Here is a 14,689-nt window from a genome sequence, read left to right on the forward strand (position 1 = left end):
AGAATATATATTTTTACAAAAATAACTTAAAACAAAAAGATTTTTACTCTATAAAATATAACAGGAAATAAGTCTACTGAAGAAATATGACCAAAAAATATTCGTATATTAACAGTCGAATGTTATTTATCAATTATTGTGTGTACAGTAAATAATAAAATGTTAAAAAAATCTAATGCCTCATTTTGATTAATTATTTTCTTTGCAAATAACTTTACGCCACAAATTATATCGGAAAATTGGCCTATAAAAAAATTGTTGTCACGCAATTAATACATAAACTGTTGTTTTCTGTGTCAGCCATTTTGTATTCTACAATAGTAGCCTGAACTTGGAATAAAAAAACAAAAAGTCACTAATCACTTACTAAGTATAAAACAATTCTAACAATTCTTTTTTTTACATGAAAATTTACTCATATGGAATGTGAAGCCATTTGTGAACATTACCGTCAACTAACAACAAGACGCCTATGGTGTAATTTGAGTCATAATTTTTACAATTTACAATTAATAAAAATTATAAATTACTAAAAGTAATATTTACTATAACAATACAAATTGAAGAAAGACAAAAGGTAACATTCTATTTTTTAAGTTAACAATGCACAAAAAACAAAAGATTATCTTAAGCTAATTATTTACTCCAAAAAAATTGTTGTGCGAATATAACCAACTTTTATTTTTAGTACAATAATTTATAATTTTTTTTTCTTAAAAATACAGTTGAGCAGTAGGGTAAAAGCTCCAAATATTGTCTAGTCTAAATTAAGTGAACATAAATAGATTATTTGTAAATTTCTTGAAAGAATTTATGAGCTGAAAAGAGTGTTATGCTTTTTTTTAAGCAATGATAGTAAGAAGAACTAGTACATTTTAATTTCAAGTATCCAATAAAGACAAATAGATTTTTTTATTTTTAAATTGAAGCTTGAATAATTCTACCCAAGATAGATATGATTTTGAAATAATTTAATAATGTAAAAATAACATTTTCCTTATGAACAAAGTCTGCAAAATTCCAATGAAATTAAATTTTAGTGGTGGGTACTTTTTACTCAGTTTGCCTTTCAGGGGTTAACTTACAAACTCTGATACTTTTCATTATAAAATACATAATAATAAACAATAAATTGTAATAATCAACAGACTCGATAGAGTCTGGCGCCAAGTTCCGTTCTCAAGCCAGATTACCGAGTGTTTACCGAGTGTGTATATACCGTAAGCAGAACAGTTTTTTGAGGTTACAAATTTTTTTTCAAATTTATTTTGATTTTTTTTTTATATGATATTTTATAATAGTAGTTCATGCTTTTTATTACGCGTATTACTTGATTATTATCAATTATCTTTATAATTTCTATTTAAAATTACTAAAAATAATAAGCACAAACTATAGCGACCCAGATTTTTAGATTTTAACTTTTTTCTTATGTAAAAAGCGGACGGCCAGAGACTAAATAATATAAGAATGCATGCTAATCTTATAATAGATGGGAAACTACAGTAAAAAAAAGATATTTGACAGCTTGCAATTACACACGCCAGGCGGTGCAAGAATAACTTTTACATGAACTATAGCTTAAAGGGGATAGTTTGCCACCGGAAATGTATTAAATTAAAATTGTCAATTTTTATTATAATTACAAAAAATACTGAAATCCGAGCAAAAAACAGTTTCACTGTAAAAAAATCGCGCCAAGTCCACGTTCAAAAGACTATTAAGAAAAAAAAATTTTATTTCTTTACAAAAAGATATAAAATAAAAAATTAAAAAATCCAAGATACCGATATGGTTGTATATGATTTTTGGAAATTAAAAAAAATTTTTTTGTAAATTTAAAAATTAAAAGAAACCAATTTTGGAACGTACTTGGTGTGCATGATTGTGTACTTTAATTTTTTTTTAAATTCCTAGTAGATAGATTTTAGGAATTTCATAAAAAGTGAAATATTTTGTAACCACGCACACTAAATACGTTCCAAAATTGTTTCTTTTAATTTTTAAATTTACAAAAAAATTTTTTTTAATTTCCGAAAATCATATACAACCATATCGGTATCTTGGATTTTTTAATTTTTTATTTTATATCTTTTTGTAAAGAAATAAAATTTTTTTTTCTTAATAGTCTTATGAACGTGGACTTGGCGCGATTTTTTTACAGTGAAACTGTTTTTTGCTCGGATTAACGTTACAGCCGATTGCTTCGAATATTGGCCATTATTTACTACATCAATACTACTAAACTTGTGAATAACTTTATTTTTTTATCTATAATAGTTTCGACATTAGATAATCTATTCAGTACTCATATTGAAATCAATGGCTGAAACCACACTAATATTAGATACATTGGATAATTTACAATATCGGGAATTGTTGACTAGAGTAATATTTCAATTATTAACGTACCCTGTTTAGAAATATTCAATGAAAAAAATTCACTATCATGAGATTTGAATTTTTTTTAATAATTTCAACTGATTTCAATTTTTTAGTATATATCTATAGATATTATTTGCATATAACGAATTTTTTTCAATAAATATTTTTAAACAGAGATAATTTTTCTAACAAAAATCGTTGATAATCTTCAATATTCAATTGTCTTGACAAATACTTATTTATTGATTATGAAGTATTTAATTTTATATAATGTTATGTCTCTGTAAATTTTTATTATTATCTTTTAAAATTGCTGACGGTGATGTTCATACGCCAGCGTCTAGGCAGAGTACACCATATCATCAGTTTATTCTCGTGGCGTAATGATACTTAAAATTGCAATGTATCTTCTTTAATTTAACACCTTTTTAATCAGTTAAAGAATGGTACTCACAGAATACAGGACGGATTGTTATGTACTTATTCTTCGTTACAGAAAACATTTAAGGTAGTACTACCGTTACCACAAGAGTCAAATCCCAAAACCTAACCTTATTTGATTAACGTAGTAGATTTCCCTATACTAAATCACGTTGGAGAAAGAGAGACAGAGATAAATTTTGAATGTTTTTTATTAATAAATATTCTCATATTTTTGGAAACCATACTGATTGTTATTAAATATGTTCTAGATGTTATTTTCCCTCGTTGTCTTGATTTTTATAAGAATCTGAACGTCCAGTTTTGTGAAATAAAATAAAGTCTGTGATTTTCCATAAGGATCAATGGTAAAAGCGAAAATATGTAGATATTAATATCTTTTTTTCAGGACTTGCTAGGTTTCCAAAAATTTTACTGCTTAATTATGATATTATAAAGTACCAATATGCCAAATTTCATTAAATTCTGAACGTCAATTCTAAAACCGGTAGTACTACCTTAAGAATAAATTATAGAATTATAATTAACGATTTTATTTTAATTTTATGTTATAAAATTAACTCCAGAATAAATTCTAATGATTAATTTTCATAACTTTCTGACATATACACAAACTTATTTTCTTTTTTATTATAACAACGGCATATATTTATGTGTATGTGCAAATTTTTATTTCAAATATAATTAAAAATTAATAGTTACGTGCTGAATATAAAATTAAATTACTAGATATTTTAAAATCAAGTTGTCATGCTGTCTAGTCAATATTTGGTTCTTTTACCCCAGTCTAACATCTAATTCCATCATCAATATTAAAAATTTAATTAAATATTGATAGATTTGGACATTAAAAGTTTTTTAAAAATTAATAAACATCAATTTTGTACTTTAAAGGGGAACACCACTGTGACGATCGAAAAAAAGAGGTAATTTTCGGGAATTTTTTTGATAGGGAAAATGAAGGAATTTGGAAATCGGATTTTTTTATTTTATTAAGGGTACATTAAAGATCATTACCCTAAATTTTTATTTAAATATATTTAATTATTACAAAGTGATTAACAATCTCGTAGAGCACTAGAAAAAATTTCCCCCTCCATGGTCGGTTCGACAACTCAAAAACGGATCATCTGAAAATAAAAACCCAAATTGCTTTTTAATCAGTAAGAATTTAGTTATCGTCGCACGTACGGAATTTTGAAAATTTTAATTTTTTAAAAAATGGTGACTGATTGAAAATTTTCTCACTATTCTTATTGTTTTTTTTTGTTTTAACCCGGCTAAAAAAATCTTTAAAATAAAAATTTTTCAAATTCCGTACGTGCGACGATAATTACATCCTTACTGATTAAAAAGCAATTTGGGTTTCTATTTTCAGATGATCTGTTTTTGAGTTATCGAACCGATCGTGGAGGGGGGAGGGGAAATTTTCTCCAGTGCTCGACGAGATTGTTAATAACTTTGGAACAATTAATATTTTTTAATATATTTAAAATATTTAAAATCCGAACAAAAACAGTTTCACTGTAAAAAATCGCGCCAAGTCCACGTTCATAAGACTATTAAGAAATAAAAATTTGTTTTTTTCTTTACAAAAATATATAAAATAAAAAAATTAAAAAATCCAAGTACCGATATGATTGTTTATGATTTTCGGAAATTAAAAAAAATTTTGTTACAAATTTAAAAATAAAAAAAAAAATTTGGAACGTATTTAGTGTGCGCGGTTGCAAAATATTTTACTTTTAATGAAATTCGTAAAATCTATTTACTAGGACTTAAAAAAAATTGAAATACACAATGACGCACACCAAGTACGTTCCAAAATTTTTTTCTTAATTTTTAAATTTATAACACAATTTTTTAATTTCCGAAAATCTTAAACAATCAAATCGGTTACGTGGAGATTTTAATTCTTTTATTTTATATATTTTTGTAAAGAAAAAAACAAATTTTTTTTTCTTAATAGTCTTATGAACGTGGACTTGGCGCGATTTTTTACAGTGAAACTGTTTTTGTTCGGATTTTAGTATTTTTTGTAATTATAATAAAAATTTACAATTGGTACCAACTTAAATCTCGCGTTGGTTGCATTTTTTATAGCAAACTATCCCCTTGAAACTACAGTTTATGTAAAAATAATTCCAGCGCACCCTGGCGGGTATAGATGCAAGCTGTGAAATATCTTTTTTTAACTGTAGTTTCCCATCTAATGAAGGATTACTATGCATTCTCAAATTATTTAGTCTGTGGCAGATCACTTAGCCCATCGAAAAAAAGTCAGGATCGAAATTTTTGCGTTGCTATAGTTTGTGCTGATTAAATTTAATAATTTCAATTAGATTAATTGTTATAAGTGAATATAATTAATTAATAACAGTCAAATAAAGTATGAATTACTGTTATAATATACAATTTAAGAAAAAAAAGTACGGTAGAATTAAATAAAATTTTGCAACCTCAAAATACCGTTCTGCTTACAGTAAACATAGTCGGTAGTCTGGCGCTCCGTTTACAGCAGATTTGAACGGAACTTGGCGCCAGATTCTACCGAATCTGTGGATATTTTTTAATAAAAATTCAGGGTAATAATCTTTAATGTACCCTTAATAAAATAAAAAAAAACCCGATTCCCATATTCCTTTATTTTCCCTGTCAAAAAAGTTCCCGAAAATCGCCTCTTTTTTTCGATCGTCACAGTGATGTTCCCCCTTAAATTTCCAATTAAAATATTTATTTATTTTTTTTTTTTTTATAGAAAATTAAAAAATGGAAATGAATACAGAAAATGCGAACAACCTACGACGTATTTATGAAAATGGAAATCAACACTATTCCATGATAACCTTTACAAAAAGTAACCACGACAGAAATGCTATGCATTACTATCAAGTTGAAATTTGGCACGGTAAACAAAAAAACAAGTACATACTGTATCGTAATTGGGGTACTTATAAATCTCGTATCAACTACGAAAAGAAAAAACACTGGAGTTTAAAGACTTGTTTGGTTAAATTTAAGTTATTTGTGTCGGCAAAAATAAAGAAACTAATTTTTGCAGCTCTTGACGCCAATTATCAGCCATCTCAAGTACAACTACCGATAACATGTCTATTAAAAGATATTTTGGATGTAAATATTATTAAGAAAATTTTAAAGATTTATGATATTGATCAAGAATTGTCAGCCCCAGAAGATATCAAAATTAAATTAGTAATGGACTTCTTGAATGAGGATGTTGAGTTTCAGCTTGTCAACAAGACCGACCAAAATTTATTACGTAATCCAATGAACGTTTATTACAAAAATTTGCATACCACGATTGAAATTTTAGATAAAAAAGGCCCACGGTTTAAAATAATTGAGAAGTATGTCAACAATACACATGCGATCACGCATGACCACTATTCAATTAAGATTGACAATGTTTTTCTCGTTCAATCTCATGACATCAAGAAATACAAAAAAAATTTGCACAACAAAAAATTACTGTGGCATGGTACAATAAAGACAAAAATTTCCTCTATTTTGGCCAACGGCTTGCAATTACCCGACCCATCAGAACGCGACTTAATGTTCGGACCAGGGATCTATTTTAGTAATTGCGTATCAAAGGCTGCTAATTACTGCAACACTGATGCTAAAGTTCCTAATGGAGTGTTGTTGCTCTGTGAAGTAGCTCTTGGAACTATGTTAGAGTTCAGAGCAGAAAATGATCTGATAAAATTGCCTGATGACAAACATTCAGTTTTTGGCAGAGGAGTTCTGACGCCGGAGCCAACTGAAGTGACAACCATCCCTCAGAATGTTCAAGTTCCCTATGGAAAGTTGGTTACAGTAGATCTGGGTCGTTCTGCTAAATTACGTCATGATGAGTTCATTGTTTATGATCCTAATCAAATTAAAATTCGTTACTTACTAACGGTTCATTTTGAGTACGCTTAGAAAATGAATTATTTTTTTTATTTAAACAATATGAGATCTGCTAAATTTTTGTTTCTTTTTTCTATGATTAAATATATATATTATTTTTATTTTGTATTATTAAACATACTCAAAACTTCTAATTTGTGAAGTAAATGATGTTATCCACTAATAGAAGGATTTATTTGTACCAAAAAATATTTGTTAATAGTAAACAAATCATTTATTAGAGACCACTTTTTAGTATTAAACAAATATTTCTTAGTATTTGAAATGATTTGTTTGTATTTAATAAATCTGATATTAAATTATTAAATATTAATAAATCTTTTTAAATACTAAGAAATATTTATTAAGGACTAAAAAGTGGTCTCTGATAAATGATTTGTTAAATATTAACAAATATTTTTAACTATAAACAAATCCTTCTATCAGTGTGAACAGTGAAACAATTTTTTGACGTGTTCATGAATTTTTTAAATTTGTTATCTTAATAAATTAATTAAAAATTGAAGTAAAATTTATGATTCTGAAATCAGCAGACATCTGACAATTTTTTTAATTTTTATAACAAATTAATTATTATAAAAAAAATATTTTTGGAAATTCACATTTACAATATTTTTAAATTTTTATACGTGAAATTTTTTTGATTATTATTTGATTGTTATAAAAATCTAAAAAAATTGCAAGATATCTGTTGATTTCAGTGTCATAAGTAAATTTCTATGGTAAAATAATAATTTGATGATGATCATGTAAATTTTTTTTTTATAATGATTTTTGCAAAAACAATCAATTAAAAAAAAATTAAAGTAAATAATTTGATTTTGTAATAAAAATAAAATAAAATTATTATTTTCAAATTTATATCGGCCATTTTTTATCTGATCAGCGTTCTCTGGCGGGTAACCACAAATAGAAAATAAGAGTCCCATTCTCATTGTATATTTTCAAATATACTTTCTTTTTCGTCTTGGTCTTCGCGATGTCCATTTCGGTCCTATGAACTATTTGAGATGTAATAATAAGTAGTATAAATTATAAATCATAGCCAAACAACGTTAACAGGTAGTTAAACCTCCAGAGTTGTTTATTCATCAATAGTTAGATACACTACAAACAAATATAAGGTAATTGTTATTTGTCATGAAAGTAAGGTTAAGTTTTATGATTCCGAATCGGTACAGACATTTGAATTGAAAAAAAAATTAGTATTATATTAATAAAACATTTAAAACAAATTTTTCATAATTTTTGAAAATTTCAATGAGTAAAATAAAAATTTTTTTCCTTTAAAATTTCACCTGTTAAAAAAAATTACTAAAATTTTTAGATGTGTTAAATTTCATGATGCTGAAGTTAGCTGACAAAGAATGATTCATAGGATTTTTTTCAACAAATGAATTATTATAAAAAAAAATGTTATGAAAAATTCCATTCAAAGATGTTTCAAAAAAGTATTGTTTTAATTTATAAGAAAAATTTTTTTTCTTAGTAATTGATTTATTGTGAAAGTCTAAAAAATGATAAGACTCTGAAGTTCACTGACATGAGAAATTTTTTTATAATTTTATGTCAGTGACATTGTTATGAAGAAAATTCAATTTAAAAATTCCACATATGAAAATTCACAAAAATTATAATCCTCGTTGCACTCATGATTATAAATCACTTGCAAATTTGTTTTTTTTTTTTTTAACAAATGAAAATTTTGAAAAAAAAAAACGCTCTGTTATAAAATATATAATTAAAAAATCTATTACGTAGTAGGACGTTTTTTTCAAAATTATTTTTTGTCTAAGAGAGAAATATAAAGCTGTCGCAGAGACCAGCTATTTTAAGAAAAAAAATTTACGTTTAAGAAACATAATAAAAATGTAACCTGGAAAGAATTAATTTTCAACTGTTCGTTTCGTTAAGGAAGTCCTTTCGCTCCAGTTGAGTCATAACAACTGTAGTAGTAAATTTTCAATAAATTAAAATACAAAACCCATAAAAATTCCTAAAATTAAAAAATAAATAGTATATGAGGCATTAATCGTTGAAATTTTGAAAATTAAAAAAAAAAATAGTTAAATACAAAAATTAATTTGACTGTTGTAAATCAGCTGTTAGTAACCTGTCCGTGATTTCATTTGCTAAACAAGCCTGGACGGGTCATCATCAGTGCCGTCCAGTATGCATAATGATGACGTTTGACGTCAAAAATGCATTTAATTCGGCAAGATGGCCGGATATAATGAGGGCGCTTCGGAAATTAGGTCTATCGGAGTATCTCATTCGCATCGTAAATGATTACTTAAGTGATCGTTACTTGATGTATGAGACTACTGTAGGACAGGTCATGAAGGAGCTGAGTGGAGGAGCAGCGCAGGGTTCAATCCTCGGACCAGAACTCTGGGTTATCCTTTATGATGCACTTCTGCGCCTAGATCTACCGCAGGAGGTAAAGCTGGAGGGTTTTGCTGACGACGTGGCAGCACTAATACTTGCGCGGAACGAAGGCGAAGCGCAGGGATTGGTGAAGCTTGTTGCGGCCTCCATCAACGCATGGCTTAACGATCATGGGTTGATGCTGGCCACCGCGAAGACGGAGGTGGTGGTACTCACAGCTCAGAGGTGGTTTCCGAACCCCTTCCAGACTCAAGTTGTGGATCAACACATCGAGAGTCGGGGGGCTCTGAAATACCTCGGAGTGACAATAGACTCGAAATTGACGTTTCGAGACCAGATTGTCAGTGTGGCCACAAGAGCAGCAACGACGGTGGCAAATCTTTCCCGGCTTATGCCAAATGTCGGGGGACCAAGGAGCAGCCGCAGACGAGCTCTCATGGGTGTCGCTAACTCGATTATGCTCTACGGAGTAGAGATATGGGGAGAGGCACTCAAAGTAGAGAAATATCGGAAGCAACTGGCATCGGTACAACGAAGAGGTGCGCTGAGGATAGCCTGCGCCTATCGAACGGTCTCAGAGGCAGCTGTGTTGGTCATCTCGGGGTAATTCCAATCGACCTACTGGGTCTCGAAAGGAAGCGGATCTGGGATGCCCGGCGGGCTGGCGAAGGACTCATGAAAGACGTGAGAACCCGCGAACGTGAGGAGACCTTTGAGCTCTGGCAAGAGCGCTGGGAAACCGGGGAGACAGGGCGTTGGACGTATAGACTTATTGGGCAGATCCGTGACTGGGTACTGAGGGACTGCGGGGGGGTAGACTACTATTTCACACAGTTCCTTGCTGGTCATGGACAGTTCAATGCCTACCTACATCGTATGGGGATCCGAAACGATCCTTACTGTGTTTACTGTCCGGGAGTTGCTGACACTGCTGAGCACACCTTTTTTGACTGCCAACGTTGGTCTGAAATACGACTGCGTTGGCGGGAAGAGAAGGAAGTGCCTCAAAGGCCCGAAGACGTCGTCCCTTGGATGCTGACGTCGACAGACAACTGGACAGCAATGACGGGATATGTAAGAGAGGTCCTGCTGGAGAAGAGAAAAGAGGAGGAAGAAGAAGAAGAAGAAGAAGCGGAGAAATAAGATGAAACGGAGAAATAAGCTGCAGGAGCAGCGTGGAGGGGGCCTGGTGCTGCGAAGTAATGCTAACGCGGTCCCGCAGTATCAGGTACAAGAGAGGGGAGGGTTTTAGTGAGTAAGAATCTCACACTACCGGCAACCAACATCACCAACATCTAGCCGGTGTCTATGAAGATTTCCCTCCTCTCGCCCAAAAAAAAAAAAAAAAAAAAAAAAAAAACCTGTCCGTGATTTGGCAACGCTTTATTTCGGTTGTTTACATTTTTATTTGCACAATATAACCTTAACCGTGTTTAACTTTTTGCAGTCAGTGTAAATAAATAAATTAATTAAAAATGTTTAGTCACAAAACCATAACATTCTAATGTCTCATGGCAGGAATGCTAGTATTTTTTAATTATTGTTTTATTTTTCAATTATGAATTATGAAAATTTGTTAACAATAAATTAACTAATAAGTATGCATGAAAAACATAAGCGCGTTAAAGTTTAGTTTGAATTTATTGAATGGTCTGAAGCTCGCGCGCTACGCAACGTTGCCAAATCTTTTGACTTCATTTTATTGTAGGTAACTTGAGAATTTTTTGTGATTTTTAAATATTAATTTCTCAATAAATATCTCGGTAACTGATATATTTTATTGCAAAAAAAGAAACCTGAATATTTCGAAAATCTGATTTTTAGTTTTTTTTTACTTCATCTAATCTATGACTGATAGTATAATTCGAGAAATGCTGCAAACGTCTGATTTTCTCGTAAGACTCTGAACAAATACTAACAGTTAAAAATTTTATTTTTTCAAAAATTTGTCCGGTAAAGTATAATTTAAACCTCACTATAAGATAAATAAGGACCTTAACTATTAGAAAAAAATTAAATTTACTCATAATCTAATATTTTTTATTTTACATTGGCGGCGAAAGGACCTCCTTAAAATAAAAAAAAAAAGTTTATTTTGAAAAAATGCTCTTTTAATTTATGAAAAAAATAAACAAAAGCAAAGTGTATTTTTTTATTTATGTATAGTGCTCGCATGCTTGTAGATGGAAATTTAAATTTGGTGGATGTAAAAAAAATTATAAATATTTTGAATTTATAAAATAAATAAAAGAAAAGCATCTTTTTTTCGTTTAGAACATCTTCTGACAAGTTATAGATAACTTGTCAGAAGATTCGTGAAAAGAAAAAAAATGCTCATAAAAATTAAGAAAAAAATGTAATATTACTAGAACTTCATTCATTTTCGTCGATATATGTTTCCAAATGAAATTTTATTTTGAAAATTACAGCTTAGAAAATCACTTGAATAATCATTTTAAAACAATGCTCGTGAAGAAAATTCTAATACGCGCCATTAACACTTTTCAAAACTAAAGTATTTTTTTTTTTATTGTAATTGATTTGTTTCATTAAATTCTACTTAAATAATGACAATGTTATTTTGAACTTTTTTTTTTCAACAGCTGCTTATTCAATCAACGATTAATTTGATCGCGCAAAAAACATGGCCAAATTATCGTTGAAAAATTGTATCGACGAGTCCATAAAATTTTACAACAAATCTTCATACGAAAATGAAACATTTGTGTACGATAGTCGGAAGCGCCGATATTCGATGACTTTTTGGAAGTATGATCCCGACTGCGTGAACAGAATCCGTTACTACAGACAACAGATTCTGGCTTATTACTTTGGATACGGTGGAAACAATCACTACGATGAAGACGAGTACGTCTATGTTCAATATGGCGGAGTGCTGGGAACTTCGAACCATTTCACAGTGTCTGAACGGATGCCGCTCGAGTATTGTCTCGAAAGATTTGACAATTCTGTTGTAGGAAAAAGATATGAAAATTTCAAGTCTCTGGATTCGTTTGAAGGAAAAGAAACTGACGTGGAGATGCCGTACGCTACTCAGTTGTTGATCCAATGTATTTTTCAAATAAAAATTGGTGAAATTTACAACAATGGATGGTACAAACATTTGTTCAATAATTATAACATTTACTACGCATAGACATTGAGGTGATGTGGAAGAACAGCTCGACGTTTGATTTAATTAGGCAGTACATCGAAAACACACATTGAAAATCATTATTTCTTCAAAATAAAAATTAACGATGTCTACATTATTAAAAGACATGGCGAAGAAAATGGATACAAGGGAAATTTACTTCCAAAGAAATTGCTGTGGCACGGAACGAAGACAGAAAATGTTGCGTCCATCTTGTCGAGAGGTCTGGAAGTTGCACCTCCGAGCTCTGAGTCAACTGGTGCTCACTTTGGCCAGGGAATTTACTTTACCAACTCGTCTTCAAAAGCTGCAAGTTACTGCGGTGCTAGACGGAAGCAGAGGACTTATGAAGGAATAATGCTTCTCTGTGAAGTTGCTCTGGGTCATATGGCACAATTTTATACTGCACAAAATATGTGTCCGCTTCCGACGCAGTTTAACTCTGTGTGGGGAGTTGGACACTTTGCACCTGATCAAAATGTAAAGACAATTCTTTGGAACGATGTGGAAGTACCTTACGGACCAATTATTAATCGCGCAAATACCGATACTGATTTGGCTCACGATGAGTTTGTTGTTTATGATTCTAAACAAATTAAGATCAGATATCTCGTTCATGTTAATTTTGAGTACAACGACTATTATGATTAGGGTGGTAATGACGATTGTGATTGTGATAACTGTGATTGTGATGATGATTATGATGATGATTATGATTATGATGATGATGATGATGATGATGAGGATGATGATTATTACAATTAATGTTACTATTAAGTTATCATTTTACTTCACGCAAGATGATATGGCAGTATATTTTTAATATTGCTGAGTATTTTAAAATATTATAGAGTTATTTTTTAAGAATTGTTCTTAAATTTAAAGAATTATAAATGGTTATAAACAGACTTAGTTCTTTAATTTGCTTAAATTGTTAAGATTATTGTACTTGATATCATTTCTAGTTTGATGAATCGCAAAAATTATTTTTCAACTAGATTTTAAAGTTTATTGCGCGCTTGTTTTTGAAACTAATTTTTAACTTATAAATTCTTATAAGGATGTATTATTAAAATATTGAAATTCAATATTTTAAATTCCATCGATAAGTATTATTTAAGCAAAGATTAAACTTGATTTTATTCTAATTTAGGTTCAGTTTTTACCAAAATGTTTTAATTTAAATTACTGTTTTTTATTATTTCTAAGATACTGACGAATCAGACAGAATGTGTGGGTACATTACAGATATGTGATATCAATGTTTATAATTAAGGTGTATAAAATACATATTTGTGTTTTGACAATATAAAAATATATTCATTTTGTTCTTTAATATTTAAGTACATGATATTTTAATAAAAATATTATTGAATTTTTTTACTTTAGCAAATAATTTAACTAAAGTAAAATATTTTTTAAAAATGCATAATATTTAATTTTAATCATTAATTTTTACTTTAAAAATGAATTAAGGGTTAAAAAAAAATATTGACTAATACACGAATACAAATAAATCAAAAGAATTAAAATTTTGTCATGATTTTGTTCAAACTTTTTTTTTAAATTAATAATAATCTTTAAGTGTAAAGCTATAAAAAATTATAATTCTGTCATCCTTTAACTCAAGCACCAGTCTACCTAAGTCTTTCGCAGTAATAAAACTAAGGTCGAGTTACTATCAGAGTATTTATCATTGTCCGCATAAAAAAAAAAATAAAATCTCTGCGCAATATCGAGTAAGCAGTATACAATAAATACAAGCATAAACTTATTAAGAAGGTCCTTTCGCCGCCAATGTAAAATAAAAAATATTAGATTATGAGTAAATTTAATTTTTTTCTAATAGTTAAGGTCCTTATTTATCTTATAGTGAGGTTTAAATTATACTTTACCGGACAAATTTTTGAAAAAATAAAATTTTTAAATGTTAGTATTTGTTCAGAGTCTTACGAGAAAATCAGACGTTTGCAGTATTTCTCGAATTATATTATCAGTCATGGATTAGATGAAGTAAAAAAAAACTAAAAATCAGATTTTCGAAATATTCAGGTTTCTTTTTTTGCAATAAAATATATCAGTTACCGAGATATTTATTGAGAGATTAATATTTAAAAATCACAAAAAATTCTCAAGTTACCTACAATAAAATGAAGTCAAAAGATTTGGCAACGTTGCGTAGCGCGCGAGCTTCAGACCATTCAATAAATTCAAACTAAACTTTAACGCGCTTATGTTTTTCATGCATACTTATTAGTTAATTTATTGTTAACAAATTTTCATAATTCATAATTGAAAAATAAAACAATACTTAAAAAATACTAGCATTCCTGCCATGAGACATTAGAATGTTATGGTTTTGTGACTAAACATTTTTAATTAATTTAT

The 14,689-nt window shown here is 29.3% G+C and overlaps 3 protein-coding genes across 3 annotated transcripts; all 3 read left to right on the forward strand.

Moving 5' to 3' along the window:
- Positions 1-385: 385 nt before the first annotated feature.
- On the forward strand, positions 386-6,827 carry LOC123267463 (poly [ADP-ribose] polymerase-like). The gene is made up of 2 exons (XM_044732092.1): positions 386-577; positions 5,585-6,827. The coding sequence occupies exon 2, from the start codon at positions 5,596-5,598 to the stop codon at positions 6,769-6,771; it is 1,176 nt and encodes a 391-aa protein (XP_044588027.1). The 5' UTR covers positions 386-577; positions 5,585-5,595; the 3' UTR covers positions 6,772-6,827.
- Positions 6,828-7,734: 907 nt separating this feature from the next.
- Positions 7,735-12,304, forward strand: LOC123267874. Its single transcript, XM_044732760.1, has 2 exons — positions 7,735-7,883; positions 11,751-12,304. Exon 2 carries the CDS (start codon positions 11,792-11,794, stop codon positions 12,302-12,304), a length of 513 nt encoding a protein of 170 aa, XP_044588695.1. The 5' UTR covers positions 7,735-7,883; positions 11,751-11,791.
- An 11-nt stretch (positions 12,305-12,315) lies between these two features.
- LOC123267875 (poly [ADP-ribose] polymerase 1-like) lies at positions 12,316-12,952 on the forward strand. Its single transcript, XM_044732761.1, has 2 exons — positions 12,316-12,353; positions 12,427-12,952. The coding sequence occupies exons 1-2, from the start codon at positions 12,316-12,318 to the stop codon at positions 12,950-12,952; spliced, it is 564 nt and encodes a 187-aa protein (XP_044588696.1).
- The last annotated feature ends 1,737 nt before the right edge of the window (positions 12,953-14,689 follow it).

This window comes from Cotesia glomerata, linkage group LG6 (genome assembly GCF_020080835.1).
Source record: "Cotesia glomerata isolate CgM1 linkage group LG6, MPM_Cglom_v2.3, whole genome shotgun sequence".
NCBI classification, from domain to species: domain Eukaryota; kingdom Metazoa; phylum Arthropoda; class Insecta; order Hymenoptera; family Braconidae; genus Cotesia; species Cotesia glomerata.

Excerpts from the sequence above, each read along its gene's own strand:
- LOC123267463 (XM_044732092.1), top strand. The coding sequence starts at position 5,596 with ATGGAAATGAATACAGAAAATGCGAACAACCTACGACGTATTTATGAA.
- LOC123267874 (XM_044732760.1), top strand. The coding sequence starts at position 11,792 with ATGGCCAAATTATCGTTGAAAAATTGTATCGACGAGTCCATAAAATTT.
- LOC123267875 (XM_044732761.1), top strand. The coding sequence starts at position 12,316 with ATGTGGAAGAACAGCTCGACGTTTGATTTAATTAGGCA. Across the intron at positions 12,354-12,426 it reads ACGTTTGATTTAATTAGGCA|ACATGGCGAAGAAAATGGAT; the intron begins GTACATCGAAAA and ends CATTATTAAAAG.